General features: G+C 39.9%; 1 protein-coding gene across 1 annotated transcript in view; it reads left to right on the forward strand.

Annotated features, from left to right (window-relative positions):
• Positions 1-20,391, forward strand: part of IFT43 (intraflagellar transport 43) — a 95,689-nt gene that overhangs the window by 13,953 nt on the left and 61,345 nt on the right. The window contains exon 3 of the mRNA XM_012656128.1: positions 16,548-16,615. Coding sequence (XP_012511582.1) covers positions 16,548-16,615 — 68 coding nt within the window. The remainder of the gene's footprint in view (positions 1-16,547; positions 16,616-20,391) is intronic.

Here is a 20,391-nt window from a genome sequence, read left to right on the forward strand (position 1 = left end):
CACAAAGATTTCAAAGCGGAAAATGACATTATTGACTTTGTTTTCTAGGAAGATAAATCTGGCAGTTACCTTGGGGGATAGGCTAGAGCGGGAGAGCTTGTTGGCAGGGAGAGCAGTGGGAGGCCGTTGGAGTGGTCCTTCCGAGAGATGATGAAGGCATGAAGCAAGGCAGTGTTCCCAGACTTCAGGCATTCTCTGATTGTTTGTACAGTTTTTCATATCCACATACCACTCACATTATTAACTTTTTTCTTTAAATCAACTCCCTTTTTATACTTACATACATTTATTTTTAAAAAGGAACTCCATCAGTGAAATTATAGTTTGTGATAGTTATATTTTTCTAAGTACACGTTAAAATACACACATGACTATTTTTAAAAAGGTGCATTCCTGTACTACTTCCAGTCATCTTGCTTGCGCTAGTAGTGTATGTACGTTACTTTGGGAGGCAATAAACTAAAGCCTGGCAGAGGGGTGCAGAGAGGGCAGTGCCAAGAGACCTTTTTGAGGGCAGACAGATAGGATGTGATAACATATTGGCTGTTGAAAGTGGGAGAGGAGGAGAGTCTGGAACTGACCCCACGGGTAGCTGAAAAGCCCGACTAGGTAATGACATTTTGAGACTGAGAATTTAAGGGTTTTAGCTGTTGAGGAGCAAGAAGGGATAATTATTTCAATTTGGGGCATGTTGAATTTGAGTTGACTTCAGGATTTTCAAAGAGATGATCTGTCATGTTGAAAATTTAGTCTGGAGCTTAAGAGAGAAAGTTGAAAACTAGTGGTAACAAATGTGGGAGTCGTCAGCTCTGGGGTCTCTAAGAAGAACCTGTAGGATGAACTTCTGATTCCTTTGTGTGACACACAGACTCTTCATGATCTCTGGACACAAACATGTTTTAAGTAGAGAAGCAATATGATCAGGTTTGCATTTTAGAACACTTTGGCAGCAATCCAATGGGGATAGATACAGGTTTTGTAGGGCCTGAAGCTTACATAATTTGTAGACCTTCTCTAAAAAAAATTCAAAATTATGAATTCAAAATCAAGTATGAAAGTAAATACTTATTTATAATGGAAAGGAAGTCAGAGCTAAGTTCCTGGAGCCCTGGATATTCAGATGCCTTTCTTTGGAGATGTTGTTAGGCACTTTGCCAGTAATGCTTACATAGAAATGTCTCCTGATTGACACCTAGCTTCTCCCTGCTATCTAGAACTCTCTGTATAACCAGGATCCTATGCAGGTATGAGGTATAGATTGGAGGAAGGTGAGACTGAAAGTAGGGAAACCAGGTAGGAACTAGCTGAGAGAAGGCAGAGCATGAGTTCATTGAGCCTTAATTTGCTTGGTTGTGCAGTTTTCTCCAACATCCCTCAGCAGGCTGGGTCTTGACACAGTGAAGGCACATGGTTGTCTTTATCTAGGTTGTCTTTATCTAGATCTTAGTCAATTTTGTCCTGCTATAACAGAATACCACAGACTGTGTGATTTATAAAGAACAGAAATTTATGTTCTCACGGTTCTGGAGCCTGGGAAGTCCAAGATCAAGGTGCTGGCATCTGGCGAGGGCCTTTTTGCTGAGTCATACCATGGTAGAAGGTGGAAAGGCAAGAGAGTGCATGAGAGAGAGAAGCAAAAGAAGGCTGAACTCATCCTTTTAGGAAGGAAACCACTTCTGTGATAACAGCATCAATCTATTCTTGAGGGCAGAAGCCCTCATAGCCTAATCACCTCCTAAAGGTCCCACATCTTATTACTGTTAAAATGGCAATTAAAGTCGAACGTGCATTTTGGAGGGGACATTCACACCATAGTAAGAGGTTTAAGGGAGAAATGTGGTAAAAAGACAAGGGGATGAAGCATGATGTGGGGGACCTTGAGAATGAGCTAGATTGATAGGAAAAGAAGTGACAACAAGAAGGAAGTTGTTAGATATGGAGGGAAGGAGGGGCCTAGATACTTCAGAGATGGAGCAGTTCCAGCTATAACTGGGGTTTGAAAAAGTAGCAAGGTCAGACATTTAGAGGGTCTGGGAACTATGAGGCTAAACATTAGAAGAATTGTTGATGTGAACATTGGCTTTGCTTAGAATGATGAGACTAGCTATGGAGAGAGAGCCAAATGCCCAAATTTTTGATCAATGCTCAGGCCATTGTTAGTGACAGGGATGAAGAAAGAGAGAGAGGTGGTGTAGGTTAATGGTATGAGTTTCAGAAAAAAGTGTTGCATAATAATTTGAAAGAGTAATGATCTGGAGGAAGTTTAGGGAGTGAAGCAGGGCATTATCTTGGAACCTTGGTTTGTGGGGTTTTAAAAGAATGAGCAGGCTCTACTTGAAAGAGCTGCAAGAAAAATGAAGTCCATGGAGGAAAGCCAGGATTTAGGGGAGGCGAGGAGATGGAGAGAGTGTGCTGTGAGTAGAGAAGATCTAATCTGCGTAGGAACCATAAGATTGTGGTCAGAAAGCCTCACTGAAATCATTATCTAGGCTAGATTTCTTCTCATTATGTGGCATGTCAGTAATTACTGAGAAGGAGCAGAATGATAGTAAAATATTCTTTAAATAATGACACTTTACAGGAAAAGGGTATTGACTAATGTTGAATATCATTGGTGATAGACTGAAACATTTCTGGTCACATACCTTTACCCAGTACAATACACAAGTATGTCACTGTGTTTAGCAGATTGCTTTTATGTTCCATTTTAATTCCTCCATTTGCTTTTTAGGTATAGATTTTTATTTTATTTTATTTTGTTTTATTGAGATAAGAGTCTTGTTCTGTGGCTGGGGCTAGAGTGCTATGTCATCAGCCTAGCTCACAGCAACCTCAGACTCCTTCCTGGCTCAAGCGATCCTCCTGTTTCAGCCTCCTGAGTAGCTGGGACTACAGCTGCACACCACCATACCCAGCTAATTTTTTCTATTTTTAGTAGACATGGGGTCTCACTCTTGCTCAGGCTGGTCACAAACTCCTGAGCTCAAGCAATCCTCCCACCTCAGCCTCCCAGAGAGCTAGGATTACAGGTGTGAGTCACTGTGCCCGGTCAGCTATAGATTTTTATACTTTTTTTTTAGCAGTTGCTCCAGGGATTAGAATATGCATCTGTAACTTATCACTGGTTACACAGAGTTAATATTATACCACTTCACATGCAGTGTGAGAACCTTGTGGCAGTGTAAGTCCATTTGTCCCCTCCTATCCTTTGTGCTATTGATAGCATGTATTTTAAAACTACGTATGTTATAAGCTCCACAGTACAGTTTGTCATTTCACTTTAAACAGTTGTCCTTTTACCATTTCCAGAAATGTTACCATTTCTGTTCTTCATTTCTTCTTATAGATCCAAGTTACCATCTGGTGTCATTTCCCTGTAGCCTGAAGAACTTCCCTTAGCATTTCTGGTAGTACAGGTTTGCTAAGAACAACTTCTCCATTTGGTTTATCTGAAAATGTTCTCATTTCACCCTCATTTTGAAGGATATTTTCTACTGATACGGAATTCTGGATTGAATTTTTTTTCTTTCAGCACTTTAAAAATTGTCGTTCCTTTGTCCTCTGTTCTTCACTTTTTTCTGATGATTGTTCTCCTGTATATAGATCTTTTCTCTTCCCTCTAGCTTCTTTAATGATTTTCTCTTTTATCTTTGATTTTCCACAGTTTGACTATGATGTGACTAGGTGTTATTTTCTTTGTATTTATTCGCTTGGGATTTGCTGAGGTTCTTAGATCTGGAAGTTGATATTTTTCACCAAAGTTGGAAAGTTTAGGCCGTTACTTCTTCAAATATCTTTTCTGCCTCATTTTCTCTGTTTGTGTTCCCAGGACTCTGATTTCATAAATGTTAGACTACTTGATATTATCCCATAGGTTTGTCCTGTGTTTTTTGTCCCTGAGGTATTGTTAATTTTTTCTCCTCTTTTATCTTTTTGTTCTTCAGATTGGATATTTCCTGTTAATCTGTCTTCAAGTTCACTGATTATTTTTACTATTGTCTTCAAACAGCTGTTAAGCCCATCAAATGATTTTTTTTTACTTTAGATATTGTACTTTTAAATTATAAATTTCCATTTATTTTTCACCCATGTTTTTTTCTTATATAGCTTCAATTTCTCCCCTAGATTCCCCATATGTTCATTCATTATGACCATCTTTTCCTGTAAGTCCTTGAACATATTTATATAGCTACTTTAAAGTCCTTTTAATTCCAACATCTGGGTCATCTTGGGGTCAGTTTTCATTGTCTGCTCTTTTTTCACTATGGATCACATTTTCCTGTTTGTTTATATGTCTAGTAATTTTTGTTTATTCATAGGACATTGTGGATGATACATTATAGAAACTCTGGATTATGTTGCCTCCTCTGAAAAATGTTGATTTTTGTTTTAGCACACAGATTATTTGCAGATCACCTTGAACTTGCGGAAGCTTGCCTTTGAGTTTTGTTAGGTCAGATCTATTTTAGTTTTATCCTTTGTCCTAGAGCAAATCCCATGGTCCTGGGACATGGTCTTTACTCCTAAGGCATGGCCCTTTGGGATTTCAATGGAAAACCCAAAGTTTGTACCAAGTACCTCTAACTTGGTGGAACTCAAATCCAAACTCTTATCTTCCCTGAAATGAACAGCAGCTGAAATCTCTTCTCCACTCAGCATTTTTTTTTAAAGCCTGTCAGCAGTTGCTTTTCAGTGAGTTTCTTAGAGTCCCCTCCATGCATGTGCAGTTCCAGTATTGACCAAGAATTTTAGGGGTCTTCGTATGTACATTTGAGGGCTCCTTCCTTCCCAGGATTTCTTCCCCTCTGTTTTTAGCCACTTGGGCAGTCCCAAACTTTGTTCTCGAGCCAATAAAACTACAGCTTTCTACTTGAGTTCTAGCTGCCCAGTTGTTGCCCAGACTGGAGAGTGCACTCAGGGGCAAATCCATTTAAAAACATGGATTTTTACCAGTACAGTTCTTTTCTTTCAAGGATCAAATCCCCTCCAGTTTCTGCCTGCTTTTGTTTGCCCTCCAATGCCTTCAAATAGTTGTTTTATATGTTTTATCCAGAGTTTATAGTTGTTATCTTTGTGAAGGTTAGCCGAATACACACTGCTCTCCCATTACATGCCAATTTCTTTTGGATTGTTTCGACATACACTGTAGTTTTTTCAAGTGGTATTATTGGTGAAAAAAGAATGAGGGGTTATTACAGAGACAGATTGTGTCGATTTTCTTTTGGGACTAATGACAGGGACATTCAGGTACATTGGCTATGGAGATACAAAGTGTTCTGGTATCATTGGTGCACTTGGAAATAATGATCAGAAATATGGACTTAAAAGAGGCCCAGAGACAAGTCACCAGAGTACAAGTGTTCGCCCATGCAGATGCTGTGCTGAGCACTCTGAAAAGTTAATCTGAAAAGACCTGTAGAGTTGCTGAGGTTGGCAGTGTGCTATTTCAAGGGTAGGAGTTCTCCTGTATGGCCTCGAGCTGAGTAGCAAAATTTATGGGTTAAGCGACTGTTCCTAAATTCTGCCTTTCATGTTAGGCCATTGTTACCTGGGATAGTAGAAGAGCTGGCCTTCAGCCTTTCTTGTTTGAGGAAGGGTGAGAAGAGAGCCTGAGAAAGTAACCAGGCCTTGGACTGATAAGCTGAAAAAGAGGCTGTAGCATGTTTAAACACTGGTGTACGAGGAAGTTTTTACCAAACTGAGAAAACCAAGAATAATGTAGTAAGTTTTTCATGAACTACATTTATTCGATTTAAAGGACCATTCCTTATTCTGGTTTGTGTCCTTCCTAACTTGAGATTGGAAAGGTCCTTTCTTTAATGAAATGATGGTGGGAGGAAATGGCAGTTTTTTAAAAAGCGTTCTTAACAAAATTAAAAGCTGTTAATCCTATACTGCCAACCACATCCCAATCCCTCCAAACAGAAATTTGTTTTTTGAAATATTGACAGCCCATGAAATCCAGAGTTTGTGAAACAGTTCTAGAAGTTTAAAAACTCTTTTTTAGATTTACTGGGGCCACTTTTGAAATGGTGTGAAATGTGTGCTAATTTGCTAGCTGTGACCTTGCTCTGTGCTTATGATGTCTTCTCCTTGGCTCCCATAACTGAAGCAAGATAAAGAGCTGCGGTGTGAGACCTGTGATGTCCCTAGTCTCACCACAGCATGACACAGAGTGGCGAATGGAGCTGACACAGAGTGGAGAATGGAGATGAGCATTCCTCTCTAGGTCTCACATGATGGGGGCCTCCATCCCATGGGCTAATACTTCTTTTGAGCTACCCTCACTTCTTTTCCATCATCACCCTTGAGAAGTCTTGTGAGAGATCAGGTTTCTGAAAGCGTCAAGGCTACAGCATGCTTCTGCTGTTCTCAACTTGCTCCAAGTTATTCCACTCTGGATTTGGTTGAGGTAGCAAGTCTAGACTGTGATTATACAAAGTCACTAACTCACAGGTCCCAGGAGGGGTTGCTCCTTAGAGTGTTGGGAATTTACACCTTCAACATTGTGCACATTTCTGGCTACACACATGCTGGATTGATTTTAACAAACGGAAAGGAGTTAAGAGAATGACAGAAATGTATAGGTTTTGATTTACAATGAATGTTAAAAAGAATGTTTATGTTGGCTAAACTGAAAGAAGTATAAGGGAAGAGGGCGTGTCTTTATACATGTCTGGAAGGTGTATAGACCCAAGAAGAGAAAGAGGGGAGAGCTGATTTAGGATGACCCAAAGGGATGTAATTAAGATTAAGAGGATCCCATCCAAGATGGGAAAATCTAGGAAGAATTTTAAGAATGATTTTCAGAACTATAATCTGTTCTCTTTGGATCAGCTTCTTTGACAAAATTGCTGGCAGCTCTATCCCATGAATCACTTAAAGTGGGCAGTTTGATGACTCTGTATTGAGCTATGGGATATGGGTATTTTTATTACAGGGTATGTGTGAATATTTGGAGAAGTGTGACACCACCAGAGCTTTTGCCAGACATTGCGGCTGTTCTGAGCATCACATTTATGTCTCAGTGAGCGGTGGAGCTGTGGTTTTCTCTTTTTGATTCAGGCAACTTTAAAGGATTTCTTGCTCTTCAGGGAAGCTGGAATAGGTAAGAATTAGATCCCCGGAATGAAAATTTGCAAGGCAGCCCCAAATAAAAGACTTTACAATGTTTGACTACCAAAAACTTCCCGTTGTCTCAACCTTAAGTATTAAGGATTCATCCTTCAAAGCCTACATTTTATTACTTATTATTTCTCATAAATAATGTAATGGCCACTATTGGCACCATTTATTATCGGCTCTATGTCAAGGATTGTCCCTGGTGTTTACAGTAGACCGAGGAACTCATAATCATTCTCATATGACACATGAGGAAAGGAGGCTTAGTGAAGATGTGATCAGCCCAGCTAAAAAGTGACAATTCTAGAATTCAAACCCAGGACTGTCCCTCCATCCCCTCTCCCTCTCTTCCTTTCCTCTCCTGCCCTCCTCCCTCCACCTTTAAAGTGATAGCTTTTCCCCTTTACTTCCTTCTGGCAAACTCACTTTTTCCCTTGGATTTAATCCCTCCTTCTTCAAAGCTATTCCACCGTTGGTATGAGGAAAATATCTTGTGGCACGCACTAAAACACTACTACTTTCCAAGTGCGAAGATTTATGTTGAATTCAGCCTAACCCAGCTTGGCACCGTGCTCAAGCTATTATGATTTCAGCATCACTTCTTAATCCTCACTTTGCCCTTAACCCTTCCCTCAGACTAAGCCTCAACTTGCCTCACTAAAGGGGTAAGGGTTTGACCAGGCTGCTTTCTGGTCCTCCTATCTTATTGAACATATTTATATCATTGACAGATACATCTTACTTTGTGCCCAGAAAAACAGATCAAGGAGACAGCCCTTTCGGTTTTGTCTTTCCTGGTCCTATCTGGAATATCAGGCTAAATGACATTGATCTAGTCTCTCTAATTCTCAGGGACTTTGTTTCAGCCCAGATTGATTTTTTTTCTATAGCTGCTCTGTCCTTTCAAGCTGACATGCATCTAGCTGCTAGGAAATCATAGATCGTATGGTGCAGCATAATGCCCTGGTGTCAGACAGACCTGGATTTGAAACCTTTACTTACAAATAGGATGATTTTTACTTGAGTTAATCTCTAAGCCTCAGTTTCCTCATCTGTAAACTTGCTATGTAGTAGCGCCCACTTCATCAGGTCATGAGATTCCTGAAAATAATCCTCCTGAACCTTTAGCATACGGTAAACCCTCAGTAGATGTTGGCTATTGTGATTATTTCTGTTAGCTTTGAATTAGTTAATATTTTCTTTTCATTGCCTAGATCGGCTCATTCACCATCAATTCGACTCCTTATGCCTATGTATTCTCATTTCTCTCTGTGGCCTGGTATTCTGTCTTTGTCCCTGTCCCCTTCATGCCAGCTCTAATGGGTGATAAATGTTTCATGTCATCATTTACATCTGTTTTGCTTAGATACCCTCCCCCTGAATTCAGGTTACTATAATTCATACACCCATAGAATCACAGAATTATAGAACTGGGAGGAATCACATCTATCATAAAAAAGAACCCAGGATCATGGAGCTAGTCAGTTTAGAGCCAGGACTGGAAGCCAGATAACTTGGTCTCTAGTCTAGTGTTCTTTCTACTACATTTTTTTTTTTTGCCCATATTTCATATATACACAATTAAAATCCACAGCAAGTGCTGAGAGGGGTAGGGAGGCATTTTTATCTAAAAGCACATTCTCCCATCACATCTAGTCGTGACTGGGATCTCAAGACCCGAAATATTCGGTATAGAGTTGTTTTCTTGTCTTCAGGGTGTTAGGAATTCCCAGCCATTAGGTGGAGAGTGCCCCATTGTTCTTCACTGAGCAGATACATCCTTGAAAAACCTCCATAGTGGTGCCCTCCTCCACACCAACCCTGCCTTTTTTCTCTTTTGTTAACCTTCATCCATCTAGTTTATTTCTTATTTTGTTTCAACTTTTCATTAAAATTAGAAACATCCAGAAAAGTAGAAAAAATAGTACAATGAACAACATATACCCATCACCTATATTCAACTAACATTTTATTGTATTTGCTTAAATTATATATATAAGTATAAAATATAAGGTTTATGTTTTATATATTTTTTCTGAATTATTTCAAAGCAAATTTTAGACATGATAACATGTTACGTAAATACTTGAGCATATATCTCAAAAAAAGGACATTTTCCTAGAAAACCACAAGTGCGCACAATTCCCTAACACCATCTATTACCCAGTCCATATTTATTTTCCCCAGTTGTCTCCAAAATGTCTTCTATAGCTATTTTTTTCAAACCAGGATTCAATCAAGAATCACACCATTATGTTTATTTATGTTAAGTCTCTTTTAATTCAGAATAGTCCTCCACCTGTCCCCACACCCGCCTTTTTAACGGCATTGACTTTTTTGAAGAGATTGGTCTGGTTCTCTAGTTTCCCACATTCTAGATTTGTCTGATTTTTTTCTCCCTGGTGTCATTTTACTTATTCCTCTCACTTGGTTTCCAGTAAGCTGGAAATCAGACTGAAATCGAGTAAGTTAGAAATCAAATTCGAAGGCTTGATTAGCTTCCAGTTGAATGTTTTTGGCAGGGATTTTTCCTGGGTGGTGCTGTGAGCTTCAAGTGGCAGCACATTATGTCCCACACAGTTAAAGCTGCTAAGTTTGATCACTGAGTTAGGGTAGTGACAGATACCTCCATTGTGAAGCAATATTTTCTCCCTTGCAACTAGTATGTCATATATCGGTCAATTCTTTGGCACCATGAGAATGCCCAGTTCCCCACCAATCGGTCTTTCACCTAATGGCTTTAGCATCCATTGATAATCAGGTTTCTTTCTTATACCTAAAATAGAATTTGCATTCTGATCTGTTCATTTGAGCTTGAGAGAACTATGTTTACTCACAGGAGTTCATTTATAAGCTTGAATGATGCATTACCTTCTATGACCTTAAATCCACTATGTGAAAACTTAAGTCTATTTGGAATCGGTTGTCAGACCCAGGGTTGAGGCAGGAGGAAGAAACCGGGAGAGATGGAACTGTGCACGGAGGACAGACTGGAGGGATGGACGCCAGCCCTGCAGTGCGCACACATACTCTATCGCTAAGTGTCAGTCTTTTCTCTCACCAGGCAAATAAAGAGCAACTTTCTTAGATCTTCCTTCAGATCGCTGGAGAAAGGAAGGGAAATTTGTTTTTTGTCAGTAATCTAAGTCTGAATGTGGGAGCTGCATTGCCTCTAGAAGCTGGAAGATAGATAAGTGTGAAGTTTGCAATGGATCTTCCTTAACTAAGTGTGTGTCTGTTGGAATTTAGGCGTGTGTTTAGACTGGCTTTTTGAAACAGGTTGCAGTTTGGTTTCAAAACTCTTGGCCTGATTCATATTTGGAGAGTGGGGGAGTGTTTCTCGAGCACTTCTGAGAGTGTGTGAGAAGTTTCTAAACTCAGAAGGCTCCTTTTTTGGCACTGTAGCATCTTTTCTATTTCGGCATCTTAAGAATCTGGGGGAGCCATATAAAGATCAGAAACAAGTCTAGCCCTGAAGGCTCCCTCTGACATGGTAATTCCAGTTAGTTGAATCCTGGCCCATTCGGATGAGACCATATAAAGAGGCCATTTCCTGAAATTCCCGCTCTCTGCCTCTCACAGGCTCCTTTTTGTAGAAAGCTGGTATTTCAAGACTGCAACTGCCAGTCACGTGCTTCCAACCCTTTACTCACAGTCATTCCTGCCCCCTGTTTATTTTTGGAGAGAACACATTTTTGCTTCTCTTCAGGAGCTATGCAGGGTCCTGCCCCCTCTGTCCAGCAGGCAGCAGACCCGGCAGGCCGTGCTCATTTCCCACACTCGGAGACGTGACTCCAGCTTGCAAGAGAACACCAGGGATGCACTGCCTAAGGGCTACCGTCACTCATTCCTATTTCTGTCCCTCTTGGTGTTGCATATTTTAAGACTCTTTCTTTTTTTTTAAACAAATTTGGGGAATGTTACCTGGCAGTAAGTCAGCCAAAATTGGAAATCGTTTTTCCAGCTGATGTCTTGGGGCTGTGCCTCTGGATTTCAGAAGCCAAGTAATTTAAACAATGAACGAGGACTTTTGAATTCTAGGATCAGGCCTTCTTTCTAGCTTTTAAGGTCATTCGAGCTCTTATCTCTCTCTCTCATCCAATTTTTTTTCCCTCCTCCCTAACACAGGGATAGCAAACAGAATTCTTCCAAAGTGCTAATGCAAACAGATTGGTGATGTCTTCCCAAGTTGCTTGGCCAAAGAGGACTCTGGAGTTGGTGAGCTCCAGAAAAAAATGCCATAATTGTCTTAGCCTGCCTAAAGATTAAGTTTCTGGTTTCAAGGATGGAGCAAGAGTAAATTTTTTTTCCTTTAAATGAGCAGGCCATTATATAGAGAACTTGGACACATAAGATTTGAGAAAAAAAATAATCATGCATTTGTGTCTCTTCTGGCTGTACCTAGACCTGAGAGGTAGGAAAGGGAAGGTCTCCTGGCCCAGATGGAAAGATCTGTGAGTAAAGAGTTTTAACTTCTCACCGGTACAGACCAGACAGGGACTGGAACTCCGACGGGCTGGCAAGAGGCAGTCAGGCTGCTGCAGGTTCCCCAGCATCTGACCTGTCACTGCTGGGAAGGGAGAGCCCAGCAGTTCTGGCAGCTGGTCCTAAAAGGAGCCACAGCTGTGGCTTGGCCTAGGTGTGTGTCCTGTGTTTTGATTGCCCTAGGAAGAGAGCCCTGGGCTTTCTTTGAAATGGAGCTAACTAGGTGTAGTCATAGCTCTTAGGGAGAGCAGCCAGGAATTCAGGGGCTGGATTGTCCCTGCAAAAGGAACCCACTAGACCTTTCAAATTATATTGCTAAAAGCCAGTCACCTGCTTACATTTCAGACAGATCATTTGTACTTAATTTCAAACTGCTGCATTATAATCAAGTCTCATCTCCTTCCACTTAAGGCCTGCACTGTGTAGTAATCAATGCTGAGGGGCTCAAACCCCCAAAGGTTTTCCCAGGGACCTTTACCAATATGAAGATCAAGTAACAGCATTTGCTACAGGAGCGTTAGGTGCTATCTCTGGTATCACTACATCCTTGGATCTGGTTGTTTCTGGAATGCTTTTTCCTTTACATTTCCAATCCAAGGCAAGCCCCACTTTTCCCATAGAGCTTCCTTGAACTCTCCTTCTCCTCAGCACTTCCCAAGCTGGTACAATTTGTTAGCTTGCAGTCATGTATTGCAACCTTTATGCGGTCTTTATCTGAGCAGTCTTAATGATGCTCCAGGAGAAAGTGGCCCAATAAAAACCACCAAAATGACAAGAAAACTGCAAAATTTGGTAGAACTGCCCCATAGTTGAGGAATGACAGGAGATTGGTTAAATCTATTTCTAATTATTTTATTTTTTGGTAGCTATTATAAATGGGATTGCTTTCCTGATTTTGTTAGCTAGTTCATTATTGGTGTATAGAAATGCTACTAATCTTTATATGTTGATTTTGTATCCTGCAACTTTACTGAATTTGTTTATTAGTTCTAAGAGTTTCTTGCTGGAATCTTTAGGTTTTTATGTATATAAGATCATGTCATCTGCAAAGAGTGACAATTTGACTTCCTCTTTTCCAATTTAGATACCTTTTATTTCTGTCTCTTACCTGATTGCTCCGGCTAGGACTTCCTGTACTAGGTTGAATAAAAGTGGTGAGAGTCGGCATCCTTGTCTTATTCCAGTTCTTAGAGGAAAGGCTTTCAGCTTTTCCACATTAAGTATGATGTTAGCTGTGGGTTTGTCATATATGGCCTTTAGTATGTTGAGGTATATTCCTTCTGTGCTTAGTCTATTGAGAGTTTTAATGATGAAGGGATGTTGAATTTTATCAAATGCCTTTTCTGCATCTATTAAAATGATCATATGATTCTTGTCCTTTATTCTGTTGATGTAATGTATTACATTTATTGATTTGCTTATGTTGAATCATCCTTGCATCCCTGGGATAAATCTCACTTGATCATGGTGTATTATCTTTTTGATGTGCTGTTGGATTCAGTTTGCTAGTATTTTGTTGGGGATTTTTGCATCTGTGTTCATCAGGGATATTGGTCTGTAGTTTTCTTTTTTGTTGTGTCCCTCTCTAGTTTTGATCTCAGGGTAATGCTGGCCTCATAGAATGGTTAGGAAAAATTCCCTCCTATTCAATTTTTTGGAATAATTTGAGAAGAATTGGTGTTCTTCTCATTAGATTGATAGAATTCAGCAGTAAGGCCATACAGTCCTGGGCTTATTACTTGTTATTGGTCTCTTTAGCTTTTCTATTTCTTCCTGGTTCAGTCTTGGTAGGTTGTATGTGTCCAGGAATTTATCCATTTTCCCTAGGTTCTCCAATTTATTAGTGTATAGTTGTTCATAATGGTCTCTAATGATCCTTTATATTTCTGTAGTATCAGCTATGATGTTTCCTTTTTTGGTTCTGATTTTATTTATTTGCGTCTTCTTTTTTTCTTGGTTAGTCTAGCTAGCAGTTTACTGATTTTATTTTTTCAAAAAACCCCATCTTTTTGTTGCATTGATCCTTTGTATTGTTTTTTTGGTCACTATTTCATTTAGTTCTGCTGTGATCTTTATTATTATTTCTTTCCTTCTAGTAATTTTGGGCTTGGTTTGTTCTTTTCTAGTTTCTTGAGGCGTATGTTAGGTTGTTTATTTGAAATCTTTCCATACTTTTGATATAGGGGATTTATTGCTATACTCTTAGCTTTCACTCATTCATGCTCTAGTGTGCTCACCAACTCTCCTCTTTGCCAGACCCAGGCTCCAAGAGGAAGGTTCCTTCTCATCCTGTTCACATTGTGTCTCCAGAACCCAGGGGGCAGAAGCAGATTAATATTTGTTGAATGACTAAATGGCAGCAGTTAAGGGATCCACCCAAGGCCAAGTACTTGGTCACTAGGAGTGTCAAGGGGGATTGTCACTGAAAGTGAGTGCTTTTTCCCCCTTTCTTGAAAGAAAAAAAACACTATACTCTTCTTAGAACTTCTCTATACCACCAATCCAATGAGAAAGAAAATCGAAAGCCCAAAGTGCAGCAGAACCACTCCTGGGCTCACAGCTTCATCCAACTGTGGCTCGGCTGTGGCTTGCAGGCCATGGGCTTGCACCGGGTGTTGTCGGGGTCACCAGGCCGCACCACCCAAGGCCATGTGGGCTGCATGAGGACGTGCAGCTTCAGCGCCCACTGAGGGCTCCCAGCAGCCGGGAGCAGAGGCTCCTAGAAGCAGAAGCACTGTTCTCCTTCTTGAACTCCCAAAATTGAAATATTTGTTTGCTTTATGGTGTCTCATATGTCAGTAGGCTTTCTTAATTTTTCTTTCTTTCTTTCTTTTTTTTTTTTTGACTGGATTATTTCAAAAGACCTGTCCTCAAGTCAGAAATTCTTTCTTCTGCTTGATCTAGTCTGTTGTTGAAACTCTGTGATGTATTTTTTGTTTCATTCATTGAAGTCTTCAATTCCAGGTTTCCATTTAATTCTTTTTTATGATATCTATCTCTTTGTTGAATTTCACATTCAGATTATGAATTGTTTTCCTGATTTTATTGGTATTATTTTTCTGTGTTCTCTCATATCTAAGTTTCTTTAATATTATTGTTTTGAATTCTTTTTCAGGCATTTATTGATTTCATTTTTGTTGGGATCTATTACTAGAGAATTATTGTGTTCCTGTAAAGGTGTCATGTTTCCTCGCTTTTTCATGTTTCTTGTGTCCTTATGTTGCTATCTGTGCATCTGGCATAACAGTTGCTTCTTTCAATTTTATGGATTGGTTTTCATAGGGAAAGCCTTTTTCCTATAGCTATATCTATAGTATTGGTTGGGTAGGGTGCTTTGGCGCAGTAGTGAGTGGGTGTAGTAATATATTCTTTACGTGATTTCTTTGGCTGTAATTAACATCACTGGTATCTGTGAGTTCCTTAATGGCTTAAGCTGTGATTATTAGTGGAGGCTGTGGCAAAGCTTTTCCGCAGATGGGGACACTATGTGGGCTGGTTCTTGGGCACAAATAGTGGTGGCAGTAGGCTGGGTATGCTGGTCCTTGGGCTCCCCAGGTGCGTATATGGGTGCCAGTGGTGGCAGACATGTGTGGGCCAGACCTTGGGCCTCCAGGTGGCTTGCTTAGGTGTTGGTGGTGGCAATGGTGGGCTAGATGGACCAGACTCTAGGCTTCCAGGTGGCACACATGAGTAGGTGCCAGCAGTGGTGGTGGCTGCTGGCTGGGCAGGCCAGTCCTCAGGCCCCTGGGAGGCACACATGGTCATCAGCCACAGGCAGGGTGGGCCAATCCCTAGACCCCTGGACAGGGTGCATGAGACACAGGCACGTAAGACCTGTCCTAAGGCTCCAAAAGATGTGAGGTGGTGGTGGCAGGCAGGATAGAGCAATCCTAGGCCCCAGGACAATGCACACAGGTGCCAGCAGTGGTGGCAGTGGGTGGGGTAGGCCTGTCCTCAGGCCTCTGGATGTTGTGCTTGGGAGTTGGCAGTGGCGGGCAGGTCAGGTCAATCCCCAAGCCCATGGACCATGCACTGGAGCACCAGTGGCGTTGGCAGTCGGTGGGGTGGTCCTGTCCTTAGGCCCTTGGATGGTGTTCATGAACACAGTGGTGGTAAATGGGATGGGTGAAACCCCAAGCCCCTCAGACAGCTCACTTGGGCACAGGTGACAGTGGTGGTAGGTAGGGCAGGCCTCTTGAGTATATTCTTAATTCACCCAAAAATTTAGTTTATGTCTTCTAAGCAAGCCTCAGTGTTATGTCTTTATTTTATTACTTTTCTATTTATAAAAGTAATATTAGTTGACTGTTAAAAAATATTGGAAAATGTACAACAGTAGAATGTAGGAAAATCAAAATTGCCCATAACTGGAGTCCTCTGCTAGTCATGTACATATAGTTAATTAACACTAGATATTATGTATTAATAATCATTTCAAAAAATCAGAAGCATATCTCTACTGTTTTGCAACAATTTTTGAAAATTAATATATATTGAACTTTCTCACATCATTAAGTAATTTTTATAATATAGTTTTTCATTTTTCCATAGTATTTTAATTTGTTTTCCACCATTTACTTAATTCTTTTTTGCTGGCCATTTTGGTTGTTTTCAACTATTTACTATTCAAAAATAACATTATATTCCTCTCTGATTATTTCTTTGGAATAAATTCCTGGAATTTCTGGGGCAAAACGTATGATCATTTTTAAAGCTTTCGGTAGACAGCAGCAAATTGCCCTCCAGAAACATAGTGCCAATTTATACATCTACCAGAAAAGTATGAAAGAACCCAGATTTTCACGATAAATTAGAAGGTTACCGTATTTTTATTCAAACGGTAAGCTGAATATTGCTGTAGGTGGCCTTAACCTCAGCCACTGTGTTGTTAAAATGCAAATGTTGAGTGACTATGTCTTTTGGCTTCTCTTTCCTTGCAGGCTCCCCCTCCTAAACCACCTCGCTGCAGACAGGGAGGTTGGGCAGACGAGTCCATGAAGGCTTCAAAGTGAGTACCAGCAGCTCACAGTGGTGGGGTTGGGGGTGGGCAGGGTGCAGGGGGGACTTTGCTCCTGTGTTTTATTTTTTATAATAGCTTTATTGAGATATAATTTCATGAAGATTTATCTTTAGATTAATTGTTTCCCACGCGGAAGTCCAGTTATTTCAAAACTGTTTGTTCAAAAGACTAACTTTGCTTCATTGTATTATCTTTGCTACTTTGTCAAAGATTAGTTGACTATATTTATGTGAGGCAAATTCATTGCCATTGTTCTTTGTTCCTATTTTTTGTCTTTCACTGTTTTTCTGTCTTTCATGATTTTGATTGAGTGTTTTATATGATTCCATTTTTCTTTTTACTTAGCATATCAATTAACTCGAATCTACTTTTGAATAACAGTATACCACTTCACAGACTGTGTAACCACCTTAAAATAGTAAAACAGTCCTAATATCCTCCTCCTGTCTGTATATCACACACCATACAATTCACCCATTTAAAGCATACAATTTAATTTTTTTTTCTTTTTTACATTCACAGAGTTGTGAAACCATTACCATAGTTCATTTTGGGACATTTTTATCACACCTCCCCCCAAAGAAACCCTGTACCTGTTAGCATTCATTTCCCATGTCCCCACAACCCCCCCAGGCCTAGGCAACAACCAGTCAACTTTCTGTCTCTATGATTTGCCTATTCTGGACATTTCACATAAATGGAATCATACATTATTGTCAGTTCAGTCCATGGCTGGACTTTGAAGTGTTTCCCCAATTCTTGGGCTCCTGGCTTGAAGGAATCACAAGCCTTGGCCCGCATGATGGATAGAGATGGCAGACACTCAGCAAGTATGTGTGAAGAATTTATTGTGTGTAAAGTTTAAGGGTGCAAAGCAAAAGTACATTTCCTAAGGGAAAATGGATCTGTCCGCGCAAGTGGAGAAGACACTGTCTACTTTGTTTTTCCTTTTATATGTTTTGTGTTTAGGTAAAAGTTAGTTACAACTATTCATAACTATACATCACTACTTTGGGGACTGAATTCTTTCCAGGTATGGACATGACTTAAAGGTTATGTTACAGTCATTGTTTCTAGTGTATGTGTGGTGGGGAAAGTGCCGTAACCTGTTAATGGTGTTTTTTCCATTCTCTGACTGGTGGTCAGTGTTCCATGGCCTAATTACCCCATTCTTTAAGACTGAAATAACCATTCTCTTTTTTATTTTTCTGTAACGATTTCCTCCTTATTGTTTTTCTATAACTGCTTTCTCCTTTCTGTTTTTCTGATTTCCATTGACTCTCACTTGTTTTTTTGTCCCTAACATTATGTGGCTTTATGGGTGGCTTCTCTCACTTGGCATAATGTTTTCAAAGTTTACCTATATTGTAGCATTCTGCGTTCTTCTTAAGTAGTTTTCTCAACATAATGGAGTTGCTTGTTGGTAATAGCTGATGTAAGTCCCCCACCCCAGACATAGATTATTCACGCATGAAGGGGAACACTACATATGTACCATCACCCGGGCTAGTAGGTATCTTTGTTTACTGTAAGAGGACATGAATATCGGCACTATGACCATCTAGTATTATCAGCCTACCGAGTTCCTGGGAAGAAGGATAATCTAATGTCACAGTGCGTGTGGCAGTACTTTATAAACAGTGTAGGGCTTACAGTGTGTGGCTGCAGATACAGATTGAATTCTCATCCAGCTGGGTGATGCTGAGCAAAGTGTTTACCATGGCTAAGCCCCACACCGATGCTCTCTACAGGGTGGTGCAGGGATTGAAGGAAAGTATGTGTATAACAGGAATGTTGCTGTTGTTTTTAGGCGCCCCCCAACCTTCCCACAACTTAGACCAGAGGCCAGTCTCTTGTGGTTTCATACTGAGAGGTGGCAGAGTGCAGTGAGAGCTGCAGGTTCTGGAACCAGACTGCCTGGTTTTGGATCCTAACTATGCCACTGGCTATTTCGGAGACCTAGAGCAAGTAATTTAACATCTCTGTTTCCTCATCTCCACAGTGGGGTTAAAAATAGTTCTTACTTCAAAGTGTTATTGTGAGGATTAAATGAATTCATACGTGTAAAATGTTTAAAAGAGAAAGAAGCATTTAGGAAGTGCTTGATAGATGTTGACTATTACTATAATGATGATTCTTTCTCTTATCCTCATTCCTTCCTCATGGACAGGCTTTGACCATATTCTTCTGCTAGGCGTTCTAGCAGATGGTAACATTTATAAGTTGCAGGAGCTTGGAGATATTTACAGTGGCATAAATACTTCTATATGAAGGGTCTGTATTAACTAATATTTAACATATAGTTTATATTTAAATTTCTCTGTTTGTTCCCCAGATATCTTTTATAGCTCCAGCATCCAGAGCTTGCATGTTGGATTTCGTAGCTCTGTCTCTTTAGTCTCGCTTAATCTAAAATAGTCCCCCACCCTTTCCTACCCTGCATAGACATTGACTTTTTTGAGGAATCTAGGCCAGTTGTCTTGTGGAATATCTCACATTCTGGATTTCTCTAATTGATTCTTCATGATTAGATTCAAGTGGAAGGTTTTTGGCTAGAACAGGTGATCTTGTGTACTTCTTAGCATATCAAATTAGGAGGCATGTGATGTCCACTGATCCGTTTGTTGTTGTTACTAAGTTTGATCACTCGGTGTAAGTGGTGATCTCTAGATCTCTTCATTGTTTTCCTTTATAAATAATGAGTGATCATTTGGGGTGCCACTTTGAATGCTGTTCACCCACAGTCTTTTACCCAGTGATTTTAGCATTCATTAATGATCCTTGCCTGAGTCAGTTTATTATTTGGCAGTTGCAAAGTGTTAATTTTTAATTCCATCATTTCTTCTATATTAATTACCTGGAGTTTTTCTATAAAGAAGAGTTTTCCTTTTCTTCTTCTTTTCTTTCTTTTTTAAAAATCACAGACTCATGGATTTTTTATTGTTCGTTGTCTTATAACTCATTCCCATCATCGTTTTTTCCCCATAATATTAACTGTTAATGCTCAGATTGTCCCAAGTTTGGCCAGGGGGAGCTTCTTCATGTTAGCTCTTAATGTCTGTGATCTTTCCTATTAATGTTCGAGCACTTGCTTGTTTTCTGACACAAGTTATTCAAAAATCACTTTGTATTTTCCTTGTCCAGTCCTGGAGTCAGCTACTTCTCCAAGTAGTACTTCTCCAAGTAGTAGCTACTTCTCCTGACTCCTTTTGCTAGAGAATGGTTTCAGAATTCAAGATCTGGGCACACACTACTCATTGCTATTGGGATATGATTGCTTCTAGGCTCTTTTAGTGAACAGAGCTAGGAAATCCATTAAAAAAAATATGCCCTCTCTTAATACAAAGTATTTTTATAATTACTACATTAGTGTCATTATCAATAGCAAACTTCCTAAGTAAAGCTCAAGATTTCTTTGTAGTTCTTCTTGTCCTTAGAATATATCACACTAAGGTTCAGAATACTGTTTTCAGAAGTTACTTGAATTCTTTCCCATGTGGGTTAAGATATCAATCTAATACACAATTAGGTTCATTTGTTTCTGTTTGTGTTCAACAGGTTTATTTTTTTCATCCTTTTTATTTAATTTACTTTTGAATATGTAAGACATTTACATGGATCAGAAGTTAAAATTGTGTAGAAAGATACACTAACAGGTGTCCCATTCCCCACCCTTATCCCCACCACCTCATTTCTCATCCATGCCCTGTAGGTAGTCTCTTTACTAGTTTCTGATTTAGCCTTCCTATACTTCTTTTTTGTAA

Source organism: Propithecus coquereli, unplaced genomic scaffold (assembly GCF_000956105.1).
Source record: "Propithecus coquereli isolate 6110/MARCELLA unplaced genomic scaffold, Pcoq_1.0 Scaffold5, whole genome shotgun sequence".
In the NCBI taxonomy this organism is placed as follows: Eukaryota; Metazoa; Chordata; class Mammalia; order Primates; family Indriidae; genus Propithecus; species Propithecus coquereli.